The sequence below is a fragment of the Phocoena phocoena genome, chromosome X, assembly GCF_963924675.1.
Source record: "Phocoena phocoena chromosome X, mPhoPho1.1, whole genome shotgun sequence".
Classification (NCBI taxonomy): Eukaryota; Metazoa; Chordata; class Mammalia; order Artiodactyla; family Phocoenidae; genus Phocoena; species Phocoena phocoena.
The window spans coordinates 62,633,877-62,655,830 of record NC_089240.1 but is presented as its reverse complement, the minus strand read 5'-3'; the positions used below and the strand labels follow the sequence as shown (position 1 = coordinate 62,655,830).

The following is a 21,954-nucleotide window of genomic DNA, read 5'->3' as shown; positions in this document are numbered from 1 at the left end:
ATCCTGTCTTTAACTTTTGTCCTGTACTTGCATATATTTTTCCTTCTTTGGTTTTAGGAAATTTTCAGCCATAATGTCTTCAAATACATTTTCAATCCTCTTTCCTCTCTCTTCTCCTTCTGAAATCCCTATTATGCATAGGTTGGCATGTTTTATTTCATACCATAGGTCTTGTATGTTGCTTTCATTTTTTTTTTCATTTTCTTTTTGTCTGCTATTCTGATTGGGTGATTTCCATTATTCTACAATCCAGATCACTTTTTCGTCCTTCTGTGTCATTTAGTCTGCTATCATTGCTTCTAGATTGGTTTTTATCTTGGCAATTGAATTGTCTATTTTTGATTAGTTCATCTTAATAATTTTTTAGTTCCTTGTTACAGTGATCTGCATTTCTATCAATAATGTTTCTTAATTTGATTAGCATTTTTATTATCATCTTTTAGAACTCAGAGTCTAGTAGACTGGTGAGCTCTGTTTTATTATTTATTCTTTCAGGGGATCTGTCTTGTTCCTTTAATTGGGAGTAGTTCCTCTGCCTTTTCATTTTACTTAACTTTCTCTGTCTCTATGAATGTAGGAGAAACAATTATCTACTATGGTCTTGAAGGGATGTATTTATGTGGGAGCATCCCTGTGTAGACTGTGTGTATTGAATTGTGTTTGGTGCAAGGACTGGTTTTGGCATGGATCCTAGCCATGTCTTTCCTCATAGTGTGCTAGCCGTTATCCCCTTAATAGGGGGTGTTGTTGTTGCGGTACCTAGAGCCTGTGAAGGTTGTGAGGAAGAGCTTTCTCTGTACTCCATGGCTGTCACTGTCCTGTCAGGGGTGTGGTCTGCTCCCCAGTTGTTAGAGTATAAGCCCTGAGAGTTGGGTTTGATCAAGCTCCATTGCCCTTGAGTGTTTGCCCTGCCCCAAAGGAGGTGATTGCTGAAGCCAGTGAGGCCTGTGTGGTCACAGAGGACCTATGTGTCACTATGTATATGTTCATGGTTCTGCTCAAAAGTAGCCCAAGTTTGCATCATTTTCACTGTTGTGTTAATCTCCAATCTAGTGTGATGCTGTGGCATGGAGTAGGCTGGGACTGGGGGTTGGGGTGTTGTGGCTGCAGGAATTGAGTTGGTTGCATTGCTGACTGAGATCTGGGCTGTCTCTGTGGCAGTCTTCTCCCAGTACCTGTCTGCCCCAGATGTAGTGTTAGGCTGTGGAGTGGAGTGGGCAGAGCTGGGGTGCTCTCAGTCGGAGAGGAACCACTGTGTGCTTCTGCATGTGCTGACAGTGTCTGCTGCTGTCCCACCCATACCACACCCAGGCCTTTCAGGCTGTCTCTGCATTGTTAGATGAGTCCTCTCCCAGGGCCTGTCTGCCCAAGATTCAGCTCAGACCCTGCATGGTCTTGTGGCACTGCCCCATGCATTTGCTGACAATGGTCACCACACTGCCATCTGCCACCTTGTGCGTGCACTGACAATGGCCTCCATGGCTCCACCCAGATCACAGCCCAGGCACACTGGTCTGTTTCTCCATGGCTAGGCTGAGGCTTTGTGCAGATCTTGTACCAGGCTATGGTGTGGAGTGAGTAGGCCCAGGCTATTCACCCCTTTGGATTGGGGAGTGTGGATAGGCTGTAGCTGCCAGCACAAAGCTCTCTCTGTCCTGATTGTTGGCAAGCCAGTGCTCACTCTTCCTTGTGAGTAGAGTCTAGGATTCTCTAGCCCTTCTGTCTGTCCCAGTAGATTACCAGGCAGGACCTGGAGGCTTGTCTCCTCTGTGCAGGATCCCTGGACTGGGATGCCCAGATTGTGGCTTGACCTGCTACTTGCCAGGGCAAGGGTCTGCCCACGTGGACCTTCTCTTCCTCACATATCCTTCCCAAGGGTGCAGATCCTAACTCAATGCCTTTTTTTCTGTCCTACCTGGTTACGTAGAGATCCTTCTTGCAACTTTGGTTGTATAGGAGTTCTTCTGCCAGTTTCCAGTTAGTTTTCCATGAGAATTGTTAACATGTGGATAGTTTCTTTTGTTTGTTTGTTTTTGGTTTCTTTTTTTGTGGTACACAGGCCTCTCACTTTTGTGGCCTCTCCCGTTGCGGAGCACAGTCTCCGGATGTGCAGATTCAGTGGCCATGGCTCACGGGCCTAGCTGCTCCACAACATGTGGGATCTTCCCAGACCGGGGCACGAACCCGTGTCCCCTGCATCAGCAGTCAGACTCTCAACCACTGTGCCACCAGGGAAGCCCTATGTAGATGTAATTTTGATGAGTTTGTAGGGGAAAGTGAGTTCCACATCCTCCTACTCTGCCATGTTGATCCCAGCCTCTGCCCTATCCTGAGTTTTGACTAGGGAGATTAAGCTTTCTTTAAGGGCTTTTAAAATCTGCCCCTGTGGAATTTCCAGGTTGCTGGGCTTTTCAGCTCTAACTCTGAAATACCTGAGGAAGAGAGTGAAATTAGTGAAATTATCATCCTGTTGCTACTAATGTGCCTTTTCTCATCACATGTAAGAATCTTCATATATTTCTGTATAATATCCAGTGTATTTTGTAGTTAACAGGAGGATTAGGGAAAAGTATGTTTACTTTTACTTCCCATAAGTGAAAGTCCTCTGGCTTTCTTTTTAAAAGATATTGATAATTGTAGGTTAAAATTTTTTTTCTTCCTTTTTCTACTTTTACAAAGTTTTCTACTGTCTTCCTTGCAATATTTTTTCTTTAACATATTTATTGGAATATAATTGCTTTACAATGTTGTGTTGGTTTCTGTTTTTATAACAAATTGAATCAGCTGTATGTATAAATATACCCCATATCACCTCCCTCTTGTGTCTCCCTCCCACCCTCCCTATCCCACCCTCTAGGTGGTCACAAAACACCAAGCTGATCTCCCTGTGCTATGTGGCTGCTTCCTACTAGCTATCTATTTTACCTTTAGTAGTGTATATATCTCAATGCTACTCTCTCACATTGTCTCAGCTTACCCTTCCCACTCCCTGTGCCCTCAAGTCCATTCTCTACATCTGTCTTTAATCCTGTCCTGACCCTAGGTTCAGCAGAACCCTTATTTTTTCTTTTATTTTTAGATTCCATATATATGTGTTAGCATACAGTATTTGTTTTTCTCTTTCCGACTTACTTCATTCTGTATGACAGACTCTAGTTCCATCCACCTCACTACAAATAACTCAATTTCATTTCATTTTATGGCTGAGTAATATTCGATTGTATATATGTACCACATCTTCTTTATCCATTCCTCTGCCAATGGACACTTAGGTTGGTTCCGTGTCCTGGCTATTGTAAATAGCTTGCAATAATTTAAATGAAAAATCTCTGTCATCCCTTTCTTTTTGTTGTGTTTCCTCTGTACATAAATTGTGTATTATTTCTGGTTGACTTTAATATACTCTCTTTTATTATTGATTTTGAAGAATTTGATTATGATGTGACTTCTTTGTTGTTTCTTGTGTCTCAGGTTTTTTATCATATTGGATTTACGAGTTTATATCTTTTTATAAATTTTTCTTATTTTTTATTTTTTTACATCTTTATTAGAGTATAATTGCTTTACAACTGTGTGTTAATTTCTGCTTTATAACAAAGTGAATCAGTTATACATATACATATGTTCCCAAATCTCTTCGCTCTTGCATCTCCCTCCCTCCTACCCACCCTATCCCAAAGCACCGAGCTGATCTCCCTGTGCTATGCGGCTGCTTCCCACTAGCTATCTACCTTACGTTTTGTAGTGTATATATGTCCATGCCTCTCTCTCGCTTTGTCACAGCTTACACTTCCCCCTCCCCATATCCTCAAGTCCATTCTCTAGTAGGTCTGTGTCTTCATTCCTGGCTTACCCCTAGGTTCTTCATGACATTTTCCCCCTTAAATTCCATATATATGTGTTAGCATATGGTATTTGTCTTTCTCTTTCTGACTTACTTCACTCTGTATGACAGACTCTAGGTCCATCTACCTCATTACAAATACCTCAATTTCATTTCTTTTTATGGCTGAGTAATATTTCATTGTATATATGTGCCATATCTTCTTTATACATTTATCCGATGATGGGCACCTAGGTTGTTTCCATCTCTGCGCTGTTGTAAATAGAGCTGAAATTAACATTTTGGTAAATGACTCTTTTTGAATTTTGGTTTTCTCAGGGTATATGCCCAGTAGTGGGATTGCTGGGTCATATGGTACTTCCATTTGTAGTTTTTTAAGGAACCTCCGTACTATTCTCCACAGTGGCTGTATCAACTTACATTCCCACCAACAGTGCAAGAGGGTTCCCTTTTCTCCACACCCTCTCCAGCATTTATTGTTTCTAGATTTTCTGATGATGGCCATTCTGACTGGTGTGAGATGATATCACATTGTAGTTTTGATTTGCATTTCTCTAATGATTAGTGATGTTGAGCATTCTTTCATGTGTTTGTTGGCAGTCGGTGTATCTTCTTCAGAGAAATGCCTATTTAGGTCTTTAGCCCATTTTTGGATTGGGTTGTTTGTTTTTTGTTATTAAGCTGCATGAGCTGCTTATAAAACTTGGAGATTAATCTTTTCTCAGTTGCTCGATTTGCAAATATTTTCTCCCATTCTGAGGGTTGTCTTCTGGTCTTGTTTATGGTTTCCTTTGCTGTGCAGAAGCTTTGAAGTTTCATTAGGTCCCATTTGTTTATTTTTGTTTTTATTTCCATTTCTCTGGGTGGTGGGTCAGAAAGGTTCTTGCTGTGATTTATGTCATAGAGTATCCTGTCTATGTCTTCCTCTAAGAGTTTGATAGTTTCTGGGCTTACCTTTAGGTCTTTAATCCATTTTGAGCTTATTTTTGTGTATGGTGTTGGGGAGTGATTTAATCTCATACTTTTACATGTACCTATCCAGTTTTCCCAACACACTTATTAAAGAGGCTGTCCTTTCCCCACTGTACATTCCTGCCACCTTTATCAGAAGATAAGGTGACCATATGTACGTGGGTTTATCTCTGGGCTTTCTATCCTGTTCCATTGATCTATCTTTCTGTTTTTGTGCCAGTACCATACTGTCTTGATTACTGTACTTTTGTAGTATAGTCTGAAGTCAGGGAGCCTGATTCCTCCAGCTCCGTTTTTTGTTCTCAGGATTGCTTTGGCTATTCGGGGTCCTTTGTGTTTACATACAAATTGTGAAATTTTTTGTTCTAGTTCTGTGAAAAATGCCAGTGGTAGTTTGATAGGGATTGCATTGAATCTGTAGATTGTTTTGTGTAGTAGAGTCATTTTCACAATGTTGATTCTTCCAATCCAAGAACTTGATAAATCTCCCCATCTATTTGTATCACCTTTAATTTCTTGCATCAGTGTCTTATAATTTTCTGCGTACAGGTCTTTTGTCTCCTTAGGTAGGTTTATTCCTAGATATTTTATTCTTTTTGTTGCAGTGGTAAATGGGAGTGTTTTCTTGATTTCACTTTCAGATTTTTCATCATTAGTATATAGTAATGCCAGAGATTTCTGTGCATTAATTTTGTATCCTGCTACTTTACCAAATTCATTGATTAGCTCTAGTAGATTTCGGGTACCATCTTTAGGATTCTCTATGTATAGTATCATGTCATCTGCAAACAATGACAGCTTTACTTCTTCTTTACCAATTTGGATTCCTTTTATTTCCTTTTATTCTCTAATTGCTGTGGGTAAAACTTCCAAAAATATGTTGAATAAGAGTGGTGAGAGTGGGCTACCTTGTCTTATTCCTGATCTTAGTGGAAACGCTATCAGTTTTTCACCATTGAGGACGATGTTGGTTGTGGGTTTGTCATATATGGCCTTTATTATGTTGAGGAATGTTCCCTCTGTGCCTACTTTCTGCAGGGTTTTTTTCATAAATGGGTGTTGGATTTTGTTGAAAGCTTTCTATGCATCTATTGAGATGATCATATGGTTTTTCTCCTTCAATTTGTTAATATGGTGTATCACGTTGATTGATTTGCGTATATTGAAGAATCCTTGCATTTCTGGAAAAAACCCCACTTGATCATGGTGTATGATCCGTTTAATGTGCTGTTGGATTCCGTTTGATAGTATTTTGTTGAGGATTTTTGCACGTATGTTCATCATTGATATTGGCCTGTAGTTTTCTTTCTTTGTGACATCCTTGTCTGGTTTGGTATCAGTTTGATGGTGGCCTCGTAGAAACAATTTGGGAGTGTTCCTCCCTCTGCTATATTTTGGAAGAGTTTGAGAAGGATAGGTGTTAGCTCTTCTCTAAATGTTTGATACAATTCGCCTGTGATGCCATCTGGTCCTGAGCTTTTGTTTGTTGGAGGATTTTTAATCGCAGTTTCAATTTCAGTGCTTGTGATTGGTCTGTTCATATTTTCGATTTCTTCCTGATTCAGTCTTGGCATGTTGTGCATTTCTAAGAATTTGTCCATTTCTTCCAGGTTGTCCATTTTATTGGCATAGAGTTGCTTGTGGTAATCTCTCATGATCTTTTGTATTTCTGCAGTGTCAGTTGTTACTTCTCCTTTTTCATTTGTAATTCTATTGATTTGAGTCTTTTCCCTTTTTTTTGAATGAGTCTGCCTAATGGTTTATCAATTTTGCTTATCTTCACAAAGAACCAGCTTTTAGTTTTATCGATCTTTGCTATCGTTTCCTTCATTTCTTTTTCATTTATTTCTGATCTGATTTTTATGATTTCTTTCCTTCTGCTAACTTTGGGTTCTCTTTGTTCTTCTTTGTCTAATTGCTTTAGGTGCACGTTTAGGTTGTTCATTCGAGATGTTTCTTGCTTCTTAAGGTAGTATTGTATTGCTCTAAACTTCCCTCTTTGAACTGCTTTTGCTGCATCCCATAGGTATTGGGTTGTCGTGTCTCCATTGTCATTTGTTTCTAGGTATTTTTTGATTTCCTCTTTGATTTCTTCAGTGATCAGTTCATTATTAAGTAGTGTATTGTTTAGCCTCCATGTGTTTGTATTTTGTACGATCTTTTCCTGTAATTGATATCTAGTCTCATAGCATTGTCGTTGGAAAAGATATTTGATACAATTTAAATTTTCTTAAATTTACCAAGGCTTGATTTGTGACCCAAGATATGGTCTATCCTGGAGAATGTTCCATGAGCACTTGAGAAAAATGTGTATTCTGTTGTTTTTGGTTGGAACGTCCTAGAAATATCAATTAAGTCCATGTTGTTTATGTATTATTTAAAGCTTATGTTTCTTTATTTGTTTTTATTTTGGATGATCTGTCCATTGGTGAAAGTGGGGTGTTAAAGTCCCCTACTATGAATATGTTATTGTCTATTTCCCCATTTATGGCTGTTAGTATTTGCCTTATGTATTGTGGTGCTCCTATGTTGGGTGCATAAATATTTACAATTGTTATATCTTCTTCTTGGATCGATCCCTTGATCATTATGTAGTGTCCTTCTTTGTCTCTTCTAATAGTCTTTATTTTAAAGTCTATTTTGTCTGATATGAGAATTGCTGCTCCAGCTTTCTTTTGCTTTCCATTTGCATGGAATATCTTTTACCATCCCCTGAGTTTCATTCTGTAAGTGTCTCTAGGTCTGAAGTGGGTCTCTTGTAGACAGCAAATATATGCATCTTGTTTTTGTATCCATTCAGCCAATCTGTGTCTTTTGGTGGGAGCATTTATTCCATTTACCTTTAAGGTAAGTATCAAAATTTATGTTCCTATTTCCATTTTCTTAATTGTTTTTGGTTCGGTATTGTAGGTCTTTTCCTTCTCTTGTGTTTCTTGCCTAGTGGAGTTCCTTTAGCAGTTGTTGTTGAGCTGTTTTGGTGGTGCTGAAGTCTCTCAGGTTTTGCTTGTCTGTAAAGCTTTTAATTTCTCCATCAAATCTGAATGAGATCCTTGCTGGATAGAATAATCTTTGTTGTATGTTTTTCTCTTTCATCACTTGAAATATGTCCTTCCAGTTCCTTCAGACTTGCAGAGTTTCTGCTGAAAGATCAGCTCTTAACCTTATGGGGATTCCCTTGTGTGTTATTTGTTGTTTTTCCCTTGCTGCTTTTAATATGTTTTCTTGTATTTAATTTTTGATGGTGTGATTAATATGTGTCTTGGCGTGTTTCTCCTTGGATTTATCCTGTATGGGACTCTCTGTGCTTCCTGGACTTGATTAACAATTTCCTTTCCCATATTAGGGAAGCTTTCAACTATTAATCTCTTCAAATATTTTCTCAGTCCCTTTCTTTTTCTGTTCTTCTTCTGGAACCCCTATAATTTGAATGTTGGTGCATTTAGTGTTTTCCCAGAGGTCTCTGAGACTGTCCTCAGTTCTTTTCATTCTTTTTTCTTTATTCTGCTCTGCAGTAGTTATTTCCACTATTTTATCTTCCAGGTCACTTATCCGTTCTTCTGCCTCAGTTATTCTGCTATTGATCCCATCTAGAGTATTTTTCATTTCATTTATTGTGTTGTTCATCATTATTTGTTTCATCTTTAGTTTTTCTAGGTCCTTGTTAAATGTTTCTTGCATTTTGTCTCTTCTGTTTCCAAGATTTTGTATCATCTTTACTATCCTTATTCTGAATTCTTTTTCAGGTAGACTGCCTATTTCCTCTTCATTTGTTAGGTCAGGTGGGTTTTTATCTTGCTCCTTCATCTGCTGTGTGTTTTTCTGTCTTCTCATTTTACTTATGTTACTGTGTTTGAGGTCTCCTTCTTGCAGGCTGCAGGTTCGTAATTCCCGTTGTTTTTGGTGTCTGTCCCCAGTGGCTAAGGTTGTTTCAGTGGGTTGTGTAGGCTTCCTGGTGGAGGGGACTAGTGCCTGTGTTCTGGTGGATGAGGCTGCATCTTGTCTTTCTGGTGGGCAGGTCCACGTCTTGTGGTGTGTTTTTGCGTGTCTGTAGAGTTATTATGATTTTAGGCAGCCTCTCTGCTAATGGGTGGGGTTGTGTTCCTGTGTTGCTAGTTGTTTCGCATAGGATGTCCAGCACTGTAGCTTGCTGGTCGTTGAGTGAAGCTGGGTGCTGGTGTTGAGATGGAGATCTCTGGGAGATTTTCAGCTTTTGATACTACGTGGAGCTGGGAGGTCTCTTGTTGACCAGTATCCTGAAGTTGGCTCTCCCACCTCAGAGGCACAGCACTGACTCCTGGCTGCAGCACCAAAAGCCTTTCATCCACACGGCAACCGATGGTTCACTGAAGAAATCAAAGAGGATTTAAAAAATTACCCAGCTATAATGAAGTGCCTTTTCCTCCTCCTAGGGGTATCAAAGTAGATTGAACTGGGAACATAGCAGCATCTTCCCCTGCCAGCGTGATGTTGGAGGAGGCCTCTCATTCGTCAGAAATTGAACTCTGTTGTATGGTCAAGCCCAGCTGCAAAGAAGTCTGGGAAGTTCCTTCTAGTGTATCTTTCTTTTCAGTTATTGTATTCTTCTGCTTTCACTGCTTCTTTTTTGTATTTTCTAGTTCTTTGTTAAAGTTCTCTTTGTGTTCATCTATTATTTGCCTGAGTTCACTTAGCATTTTTATGACTATTGCTTTGAAGTATTTTTCAGGTAAATTATTTTCCTCTGTTACATTAGGGTTTTTTCCTAAGCTTTTATCTTGTTCTTTCATTTGAAACCTATTTCTCTGTTTTCTCATTTTGTTTAAGTTTCTCTGTTTGTTGCTATGAAATGTTGCTATGAAATTAGGTGAAATAATTACCTATTCTGGTCTTAAAGGCATATCTTTGTGTGGAGGCATCCCTGTGCAGTCCACAAGCGCTTAGTGGCTTATTGGGAGAGATGGACTTGAGATGAGCATGGGCTACATCTTCTCCCTGGGTACACTGGCCTTAGTGGGAGATAGGGCTGGAATCAGAGGGGCCAGAGACAGAGCCAAGTGTGAATTGGGGATTCTCCTAGGCTCAATGGTGGTCACTGCCATATTGGAATTGTGACTGGGGCCTGAAGGCTTAGGTTTCACTTTTTCCCTGGTGTGTATGTCTTTGTTAGAGGCAGTGTTGGGGCCAGAGGGGTTGGGGCCACACTACTGAGCAGGGTCTGCTCCTTCCCTGGTGTATGTGCACACTGGCATTGGCAGTCTCCACCCTAGCTAGGGGCAAGGCTATGGCCCAAGCTGGCTTTGCTCCTTCCCCAGTGAGTGCATGTGCATTGGCAATAGTGGCCTCCATCTTAACAGAGAGGAGTGCTAAAGCAGGAGGGGCTGGAGTGGTAGCCTGGTGCAGGCTGTGAGGCATGCTGAGGCAGTGCTAGCAGGCTGGCAAGAGCATCAGGCAGCTTTTCAATCTATGATATCCATGCTGGGACTGAGAGCCAGCAAATCTGTGTGTGTTCTTCAAGAGTGGAGTCCTGGTTTCTTACATCTTTCCGTTATGCCCCACTGGTTTTCAAACCAGATAATGGAGCTTGATTTCCCAGTGTTGGACCCTAGGGCTGGGATGCCTAATATATGGCTTAAACCCCTTGCTCCCCAGGGAGGATCCTGAGCCTTCTGGGTCACCCACTAGCAATGTAGGTCCTGACTAACTCACTTCTCCTCCCTTCCTACTAGACTCTGTGTGGATCTTTCATTACACCCTTGGTTGTAGAAGAGCCACTCTTCTAGTCTTCAGGTCATTCTCCATGAGAGTTGCTGTTTATGTAGTTGTAGTTTTAATGTGTTTGTGGGAGGAGGTGAGCTCAGGGTCTTTCTACTCTGCCATCTTGATCCCACCTCTGACCAGTGCTTCTTTTTCTATATGATGTGAATAGCTACTTTTACTACCAACTCACAATATTGGTCCTGAAGGAACACAATATGGGACTTATTTGCCTTGAGTTGACACTCATACTTCAAGATTCAATGTTCACATATCTTGGCCTCTCCCTACCCTCCAAACCCATCCTCGTTTTATGAGAGACTCACTGACTATCAATTATTGGTGTCCCTCCTCAATAGCACACTCAGACGTGAGTATACAAGAAAGTGATCCCCACCTGCGGGCTGAATCTAAGTTATCTAAGGTGACTATCTCCATAGACTAACTCCTCTAGTGAGTTCCTCCCTTCTGTATTGTTATTACAGTTGCAACCACTCTGTTGTACTTGTTTGCAGCTTTCTTAAGGCATAGCTGACATATGAGAAACTGCATATATTTGAAGTATAAAAGTTGATTTTTTGACATATGTATACACTCATGAAACCATCACCAGAATTAAGATAATAAACATGTCTACCACCCCCACACCAATATTCCTCATACCCTGTTATAATATATCCCTCCCTCCCACCACCCAACTCCCTTGCAATCTCCTCTTGCCCTTCTTGACTTGGTTTGGTAATGTTAAAGTGTTCCAACCCAGGAAAACAGTTAGAGTCTCTGCATCTGAGCCAAGAGTGGAAGACATCCCTTGGGCCTTGCTTCCTTCCCCCTTTGAAAACAAGTCAGACCCTCCCAAAGACTTATGTTTGCAGCTGTACACAAACAACTCTAGGACTAGATCAAAGGCCTTAAGCAAGGAACTAGGAGATTGAAACACTTCTATAAGTTGCAAGTAGGGTCTAAAGTTGCAAATTACTTGAAGATAAACTAAAGAAAGATTTGAGGTGAAAGCATGTTTCTTAAGGAAACTTCTATTATAAAATAGCATACATTTGAAAAGTAATGAAAAGAAGAAAATCTGCATCATCCCACTACTCTAGCTGAACACTGTCAGTCATTTGGCATGTTTTCATTCCTGACTCTTCCCCCAACCAGAAAAAAAATTCTTTATTGAAACCTATTTTGAATGCAATTTTTGAGTTTTTGTGTTTAACTTTTTCTCTATATACCTCCAGCACACACCATCATGATAAAACCATAAAACATGGGTATATAGTTTTCTCAGGTCTCAGAGAAAGAATCAACATGTCTTCTTAGAGGACATAGCTGCAATATGAGGCTAAGAACAAAAGCTCTATATTGTGGTTCTGCTAGCAGGTTCTAGAGAATTAGAATCTATAAAAATAGAGAAATGTTTCTTCTCTGTGGAACAAAAAGTTTACAGCAGGAAAGAACAACCCCCAGGGAAATCCAACTGCTATAGCCAAAGGTATACATTTTTTTGGGGGTATTATGGATGAGAAGCTAACTTCTGAGTGTACTTTGAGTGTACATAGACAAGTACACTCAGAAGTTAGCTTCCTCATACTTATAATTCCCACTTTCCCTTTACTAGTTTGGAAGGACTCATTTATTGCTGATTTTCTATGTTCAGCAATCCAGATGACCTGTTGACCAGTTAACATGTAGTCCACCCCATATTTATTGGAAGCAGTGAAATGGAATAGCCACCCCCTTTCTGAGATTTTCGTAAGGAGAGGGAGGATAAATTTCTTACCCCCAACCCAAGAACAGGTAGTTATGCTCAAGATTCTATTTTCTTAAGAACTTCAAAGGTATGTTTTGAAAAGGAAAGGAAAGTTGTGCTCTGATCCTTTGCCTACTTTAATCAAAATTTCTTTTAAATCGTGTTAATTTTAAATGATCCAGAGTTCATCCTCTGGCCACTTTGATATGCAAACAGTGAACTGGACCAACACCACAAACTCCAGGCAACTCCATTCACTGCAGCCTAAGTTGTGTGTTTGTAACCTGTAAACTGCAGTTTCTTGGGCCGCACTGCACTGACATGATATAATGTAGGTAAAATTGAACAGATTGAAGATGATGGCAATGAGAGAAGCTATAGAACATACACTGTCCTTGTGCTCATGTCCAATCTGACTTCTGTTTCACACTCTAACAGTAAATGGAGTGAAGAGACAGAAGAGGGGAAGGGTTTATTCTGTGTGTTAGAAATCTGCCCTTTCTAATGATTCAACCAAGCTGGCCTGTATTATTCTAGTCTGATTTCATTGTTTTGGCAAGATTTGAAACTGACACTGCAGTTTGGAAGTTCTGAGATAATTGATGCCAGACGAGTGTCACCAAGGGATGAAAACTTTTAAAAATTTTATTATTTTTATTAACAAGTGACTATGGATTCAGAATCATCTCCTGATGTTTTTAAAAACATTTGTCTTATTATGAAAACGCTGTTAGCTTTTGAATTAAACATGTGAAAGTTTAGCTAGAGTTAGATAAATTTCTGCTTAACCTTTTCCCCACTCCCAAAAGATAGCATCAAAAGACACACCCAAGCATCAAATGACAAATATAAGTATACATATACAAACATGCATCCTGGCAGAACTGTTTTTTACAGCCTGTTCACAAGCAAATTTCTGAAGTTGTGAATAGAGTTCAAGGGCTCGCAATTGTAGCTTTTAATTATACAGCTTATCACCAAGCTCCCTGAGTGATTAACATAGCATAGCACACAACAGTTTTCTGGGGATAGTTCCTAACAGTAAGTGACCCTTGAATTATCTTCAACCCATGGCACATCCACTTGTTCTGAATACTGCCTTACAAGGAATTACATAATGTTGCAACTCCCCTGCTGATATCTTAGAGACCAAAAAGACAGTGCTAAATGAAAGGCACTTTCCATTTCTCTTTGCCTTTCTTTCATTCAGAGACTATGACCTGAGGTATCTCAATAGGCTGAAATCCACGGACAGCAGATGGGGTGGTGAAAAAAGTGTTAGGTAGTTCCCCAGGGCTGATGGAGCCAGAGTCACTTTGCACTGAGCCTCTACTGTTCTCAAACTGGGATATTTTCTTTTTGATCATCTTTCTCTCCTTGGCTCTGCGATTCTGAAACCAGATTTTCACCTGAAACACAAAATGCTTTGGATTTAATGGGGCAACATACTGAATGCACTTTTCAGTCATTGCTGATATTGTTCAGGGACTCTAGTATTTACAAAGTCCTTTCACATGCATCGCTTAATTGAGCCTCACAATGACCTTGTGAAGTATGCCCATTTAACAACAGGTTTAAAAAAGGCTGAGACTCAGAGAGGGAAAGTATCTTGCATGAGATGAAACTGAAATCAAGTCCAGGGCCTCAGACTCTGAATGCAGTGCTCTTTATATTATACCTCACCCACCATCTCTGTTGTGCAGGTAGAAATAAATAATGATAGAATGGCAGATGCTGAGCCATGGTGATAAAAAGGTAGGGATTTAAATAGCAAAGGTGATTATGATCTATCATTAAAAGAAGTTAGGTTGTTAAAACAGAACTGGGTGAACAAGGGTGATGAAATACTATATCTGTTGCTGTGATACCAATGTGCCTTCATAAATGGTTGAAAGGCAGGCTTCTTGGGATACAACAATACATTAATGGACTTTACAGTTCTAGAATCTTATGATTTCCAGGTTTACTCCTAGACCTAAGTAAAAAACAAATCAGGCAGTTATGTAATGTCAAAATCTGGGTGAGTGGAAACCACTGATCCTTGCCATGATTTAAACTTTACTGAGTACCCACAGTAAGCTAAATTTGAGGCAGGAATCATAGGATTACATAGACCACAGAAAATTAAATTCCTACCCTGAGTAATAGAAAAACTTGCTTCAGGTAGCAGCATTGGTGTTTATTTACTGTTACAGTTTGACTGATATGAACCAGATAATTGCCATGATTGACAGATTTCCACTTCACATATTGATTATGACTACTTGGGGAACCATATCAAGGTTTTGCCCTGACTGATCAATTGTATGGGAGTTTTAATCCTTCTCCTCCCCCTATATCCCCACCCTTGCTTTCACACCTACACAGTGCCCACCACATTCAATTATTAATAAACCCATCAACCAACGGTACTAAACGAGGTGGTCCAGTAGGATGAATGTGGGCTTTAGGAGAGCTTTGAGAATGGCTTGGTCTTCTGTTTTGCTTCCACTCTTAGTTACAGACTTCCCTAAAACCTTAGCTTATTGAAATGCTTATATGAAACGTGTTAGATGTACTTCTGGTGTACCTGTCTCTCAGAAAGGCCCAAGTTGACTGCCAGCTCTGATTTTCTCCGAATGGTGATGTATCTATTGCAGTGGAATTCCTTCTCCAGCTCCAACCTTTGATGATCTGTGTAAACCACACGATACTTTTCTTTTGTCCTGGTTTTCCCTGTTAGGGGAGAAAGCAGTGCATTTAATCATATTTTGCATCTTTGGAGATTGTTTTGGTTGGAGGAATCATAGTCATTGTTCCTACCCTTAGCTATTACTTTCAAATATAAAACAAGTACATTTTTTAACCACATATGTCATAAGTCCATTTCTCCATTAATTACTTTGTCATCTGTGGCTATTTTACATATATATATATATATATATATATATATATATATTCAACACACCTATCACACCACCATTGATATACTGTTACACCAAAGCATTTTAAAGCAGACAGTTAAGCCATGATTTTCATTCCCTTCACACTAATATATGGGAACAGCATTGTCATTGTCAGTAGTAGCAACATTCATTATACATGCACTTCCTTTTATATTGATATTTTATGCAGTTCATTTATATTGTTTCCTATTGAACCTCTCACTTACCCTTTCAAATTACGCAAAATGTGTCTTATCCCCATTTTGCAGATAAAGAACCTGAGGCTCAGTGTAGGTAAGTAAGTGGCTTTGTGCTAGTGAGCTGAGGAGTGGGGACCCAAACACATACCCTTGGCTCCCAGTCTGGTGTGCCAAATGTTATTCCTGATTTAAACATTCTGGGCAGCATAAGAATGGCCCAAGTGAGGCAAGCTGCTTTGTGATCCTGACATTCTAATTACATATACATTCCAGAATTTCATTTGGATAGTAATTTAAAAAGAAAACATCTATTGTCACTTAGATTCTGTTCTAGGATAGCCCCTATTACTTATTAGAAAATATAGTTTAGTTTTCTGGGGAAAGTCTTAAACAAATTTTTATTCCCAAGTGGATAATGAATGAGGGAAATAGGGGGTGTTGACTTTAGCAGAATAAAATGGGTATTCTAGTATTCTTTGAAAGGATATACAAACATTTGCTTTGTGTTACAACGTTTAACTAATTTCTCATGCCCTCCTTCAAATAGAGTTTTATTCCTCCTTTCAAATTTTCCAAAGGTGATTAGGAAGTTTCTCTTTCTTTTCCATTTTTCTAACCCCCTCCAGGATCTTCATCCTTTTCTCTATGGCTTTTGGCAAACTCCTTCTGATCTTCCCTGGTTGTTTTTGATGTGAAGTTTTGGGGAGCGATCTGTAAGACAAAGGTTTCTTTAAAGTGTTTCCCTAAACTCCATTGAGGTGTTAAGATGCAGCACAAGCTTAACAAAGGAGCTACATAGCATCAGATCCCATCCTGAACCCTCTTTACATTCAGGAACACCAGCAAATTGGTTTGGAATTTACAAGCCCTAAACAAATGTCAGACACTCTTTCATCTCCAGGAAAGAAAAAAAAAGGGACATGAATGTAGAAACAAATTCTAGATGAGAGATATGTTTTAGGATTAACTCATGGACTAAAGAACTAAACAAAACTTTCCCTCTTGAAAATGGAAAATGATGAATCCCAGTCAATCTGTCTCAAAGGCTCAAATTTTAAGCTGGTTTTTTTTTTGTTTGTTTTTTGTGGGTTATTTTGTTGTCAATTTTTAAAATTGAAGTATAGTTGATTTACAATATTGTGTTAGTTTCATTTGCAGCAACGTGGAAAGACCAAGGGAATATTATGCTTAGTGAAATAAGTCAGACAGAGAAAGACAAATACTGTATGATATCACTTACATGTGGACTCTAAAATATAATACAAATGAATGTATATGTAAAACAGAAACAGACTCACAGATACAGAAAACAAACTTGAGTTGGTTTTCTGAATTTAGGAAACCAAAGGTCTGGCATTTGGTATGTTACAAAGGCAGAATGTATATTTGAGGTCACAGTGAAAACACTGAGGTTTAATTTATTTCCAGAACCTCAAATCTTAGAATCAAAATATATCTTTGAAGAGATGTTTCCTAAAACCCTTCCTAATCCCAAAGTGACTAAGTGTTTAAATTCTAACTTGAGGCAGAAGTTAAAATTCAACTTGTGTGTGTCTGTTTTCTGCTCTTTGATAATCAGTAAATATAACCAGACTTCAAGAACTCTGGAAGGTTGCAGTCCTTCCCCACCCCCATTGGTCATAAATTCCCCTCTTGCAGTTTCTTCTGAAGACAATAAAGTCAAGACCAGGCCTCTTTATTTGCCATGAAAATCCTCACCCTTTCCGGCAATATAACCCCTGAAGAAAGGAGGAATGAGGAAGAGCCAAGCTGCATATCAAAGCCATGCAAAGTGTTAAAAAGAGTCTGTTGCCCCAATCTAACAGATAAGACCTCAAACCTCAAGAAGACATTGATCAGGGGGAAATATTGACTGCACATTTAACAAAAAGAAATGAATTCCTGTTTCCTGGTGCTCCTCTTATGTCCCTGCTCCCAAACTGTCTTCTTTCCACCCCTTTCATTGCCTCTTCCCTTAAATGATGAAATCTGATTGAATGAGTTTTGGACATTTTTCTATTAGAGTATAATGCCATATTTCCATACTAAAACATCAACAAAGCACTAAGAGCACTGGCTTTTATTGTTCAAGCTATTCTCTTCTCCCAGAAACTACAACATTTCTGAGGGTGAGGGAACCCCTTCTCTGGTGCTATTGTGGGTTAATTTAGGAAAGTAACAAACCGTAAGTTGTATTACAGGGCTGCTTCATAGCCCTGTGGTGGGGATTTCACTGCCTCCGCCTTCCTAAAGCCTTGGACAAACCTCTGTAGTTCCCACTACCTAGAAGACAGTATCCCTACAGAATTTGCAAACACATGTCACTATATATGATGACTCATCATCACCCTAAATGTGCTCATTTGAGAGACTGGCTGTGAAAGCACTGTTAGGCAGAAAAGCACTCTCCAAACCTAGGGGTTATGATGATGATGACAGTGAGGGTAAAGAGGATGAAAACCAATCTCTTTCTTTAGGGAGTAGAGTGTAATTGACACCATCATGATGACTTTCCATCTGATGGTAATCTTTTGCTGCTTTTAGTTAAAAATTGCATCTAAATTCACTCATAAAAATTGTCCAATTAAATGATCAAAACAAAAAAAGATAATGATAAGCTTCAGGAATTATTAATTAACTCATTTTCTGAAGGGTCCTAACTGAATAAAATCTTTTAAGTATAACTTCCTCAGTGTTTTGTCCAGTGGGTTAATCATAATTATTCAAAGTCACTTCCTTCTCTCCTCTTCTTTCCCACACCTAAAAAGAAAGCCCCTCTCCAGCCCAACTTAGGTTACCACCTTGCCAATACTCATCCAAGGTTACAACTCTGGGTAAAAAAAAAGGAAAAAGTGAAAAAATTCCTAGCTGTAATGCAGTGATTGTATTTAAAATACTGAACTTTTCCCAGAATCTTTCTATCAGCTTCCTTTCCATTTAATTTTTAAAACCAGAAGTGTATTGGAACAGAATACTTAGGGAAAAAAGTAGAAATAAAAATATTTCATTTTTAAATCAAATCACTTAGTGGACATTCATTTATTCTGTATGTCAGTCCCCTTTCTCTCATTTGAAAATCAAATATGGCAATAATCACTATGAAATGTTTTCCAATTGTCCCCTAATATGTGTATTTTTGTTTCTTTAACTTAAGGCTATTTTAAAAACATTCATCAGTGATGGAAAGAGCTTTCATTTGATTACCATAATCAGGGAGGGGTTACTTCAATTTTGTAGTTCATCTATTTTCTTCTCAGCTGTAAGTCAAATGTTGTCCTACGATACTACAGAGTGAAGTAGAAAATTTAGGAGGATCTGACTTATTCATTCATTTAACAAATATTTGTTTAACACTCACTATGTACTAAGCATACAAATGGGTGTCTTTTTGTTTGGAGTGATACAAAGAGGTGATCAACTTAATTTTTTGTGGGGTTCATAACCTGAGATCCGTGGAAGGGCTTCAGTGGATCCATGAATCTCCCAAAATTATTCAAAAAATGACATGTGTGTGTGTGCATGCGCATTTGCACCTTTGTGCATTTTTCTGGGGAGAGGGTCCATACTTTTCATCACATTCTTAAATTGTTGCTAAATATACACCTTAGGCTACAAGAATATAATAAAGGGGTACTTTTATAAGACATTAAAATGAAATGGAGATTGAATTTAATAAAGCCCCATCTATAGGATAGGCTGCCAGAAGTCAATGGGGTACCAAAATCATTCAATTTAGAATTTCTCATAGAAGTTGGAGAGAAAATCTTGTGAAGGTGACATTGTACACCCAGGTTTCAAGAGTTAGCCACCACAGAGCAATTTAGTCTCCTCATTCACCCACTGATGAAGACACCACAGAGCAATTTAGAGTCCCTTTCTAAACTTACCCAAAGGAGAGAATCTGACAAATACAAATGAAAGACTTTTAAGCAGAGAAACCCATCATATTTTCTCTCATAAACAGAAAATTCATGACTCAAGATAATGTATTTTATCTTGTCCTTTTCTTCCCATTGTTCTCTCTTCCAAACAACATATTAGTGACTTTCCTCTTCTAAAGTATTTCAAAACATAATCCTGAACTGGGAGCAGCTACTTTTCTGGCTTTTGTGTCTTTTGCTGATGGTTAGGGCTTAGTGAATGGATGTTAATTACAACCCTAAGATTAGATATAATAACAACCCTGGGAATACAACACCCAAACCTCATTTTCTATTCTCTTTAGCCAGCCAACTCACTCTTATTTCAAAAAGCAATATGCAGACTTACTTCCAAACACTTTAAAGCTAAGTATTTAAGCCCAACTCTTAATTTGGGATTGCTACCCCAGTAATGTCCTAATCAATAGGAACTATCTCCTCTGGGCTGAATCCTCTTAACAGTGAAAGTTGGTCCCATCCCACCCTCCTGCTTTTGCTTTTTTTAGGGAGAGAAAAAGGGCAGAACCGTGAGCAGAAGCATAATCATTGTGGACAAATGCTATTGAAATGTCATTTCTTCCCCAGAGGGATGAAAGTGATAGAGCTGAATTTTACTAATTTTCTCTAATGACAGGGGGCGATAGGTTGGAATAATAAGAATGTGATAAAAGAACAACTATAGCTGAAAACAAACATCTCCCCGCCTCCCTCTTCCACCCCCTGTCCAAGATTAAAGCGGAGTACCCACTTCCCCCGCCCCTGGCTCCCAGTAGCCGCCCACCGGCTTGCTGGCAGGAGCGTGGGTAGGCATTAGGCTGGAATCTCTGGGCTTTCCTATGTGTGGTGACAAGCCTGCATCCAGCCCCTGCACCTCGATACGCCTACCTGACTGTTAGGAGGGCTTTAATCACTTTAATCTTATTGATGTGGGGCTGATATTCGTGCACGCACAGGGGATGTTAGGGTTGAGTAGCTTATTATGTCCCAGTGGTGTACTGTAGCTTTCTCACAGCCTCTATGCTTCCATTGGCAGAAGGGAAGTTGTAAGAAGGCATTGGGTTTGAATCCAGCTTGCCTCTACCAGCTTGGGCAAAAGAAGCTGGAGCTTCCTTGAGAGTCCAGGGTGACGAGGTTGCTTTGCCACTGGGGCCTTCGTGGCTAAACTGGAAGGTCTGTTGCCAACCAAGCAACATGAACCTAAGTTGAGAACCACCAGCTTTGAGGGGGAAGCCGACCTGCCCAGATGGGGAAGGGTTTGAAATGGAACGGGCAAGCAGCAGTGATTGAGCACAGGGACACGTGGCTGTCCTCTCCTCATTCACCCACTGATCTTCCCTGTGCATCTGTTTTCCCATCTGGGCAACTGCAGGATTGGATCTTGACCTTTGCGGATCAACATGCCCTTTGTCCGCCCGGTTGCTCCCTTGACTGATCAGAAAATGGTGAAAAAGTCCCCTACGGTCGGCTTAGTTCCAAGCACCATGCTCTGCTTTTGATCAGAGGCACAAGCGAAGGAGGTCACTAATGGGCTGGGGCCCTGGGCAGTAAGACACTCAATGGTCTCCTTAGCTAAGTTGTCCGGGGAGAAGCCTGAGGAGTAGGAGGGCCAGAAGGCCAAGAGAAGTAGATGAGAAGCAAAGGAAGGAAAAGTTTGAGAGCATTGGAATCGATTACTCACCAGTCACCTGCACGGTCTTGCGCATCCACGCATAGGGGCTGTGGCGGCTTCTGTTAGAACTGGCGTCGGCGGTGCAGGCGTCGATGGGGAACAGTGATCCGCCGGCTGGTGTAGGCAGGCTGCTACCGCTGTTTCCACCCGCTGCGGGTTCCAGGTTGCTGTATTCCGGCGAGCCGAAAGCAGCAGGGCTCGAGGTCATGTCGTTCATGGGCACCGTGCCCATTGTACTGGACGGCCCGGGGTACACGCTCCAGTCTTCCCGAGGGGGACTATAGGGTGACCCCCAGGCCCCCAACGATGGCCCGTGAGGATCCATACCGGGCATATGGGGATACCCCATATAGTGTGCATAAGACGGAGCCGCTGCGAAGTTGGAGGCTGGCATCGGACTCCCACCATCCCCAGTGGCGCCAGCCCCGGCTGTGCCACCTCCTGCAGGGCTCCTGAGAGTGCCCGAGTACATGCCCGTTTCTTTTTCCAAAAGGCAGCTTCTGTACATAGTGGCTTGGGTATGAGAAAGGAGCTCCCTAAGCCATTCTGAAGTCCCTGTAAGGCCCCAACCCGACTTTGAGAAGCAGTAGGGAACCAGTAGGTTAGGCCGTAGCTGTGCTGCAAGCTCCTCCGCGCCCCTCAGACAACTCCATCGGCGTTTTCTACCCTGACGGTTTCCAGGTGACTGGTAGCCCGGTATAGATGGGCCCCCAATGGCTGGGCTGACGTCAAGGGGCTTTAGGCTTTTACATAGCATTTGCATTCAAATGAACGGCCATTTCACTTTCACAGCGACTTGTTCACTCTACACTCCCTCTCCCAGAGCTCCTGGGCCTTTCTATCTCATCTTTTTTGCTTTTCTCCATCTGGTCCCATAGCACTAATTTTGCGCTTTTGGAGGCAGAAGGGAGGTCCTCCAGAGGTTTCTGAGCAGCTCCCTCC

General features: G+C 40.4%; 1 protein-coding gene across 1 annotated transcript; it reads right to left on the bottom strand.

The window, feature by feature from the left end:
• Positions 1 to 13,501: 13,501 nt before the first annotated feature.
• CDX4 (caudal type homeobox 4) lies at positions 13,502 to 21,520 on the bottom strand. Its single transcript, XM_065901328.1, has 3 exons — positions 21,022 to 21,520; positions 14,869 to 15,014; positions 13,502 to 13,708 (listed from the first exon to the last, which is right to left on the bottom strand). Exons 1-3 carry the CDS (start codon positions 21,518 to 21,520, stop codon positions 13,502 to 13,504), a joined length of 852 nt encoding a protein of 283 aa, XP_065757400.1.
• Positions 21,521 to 21,954: the final 434 nt, after the last annotated feature.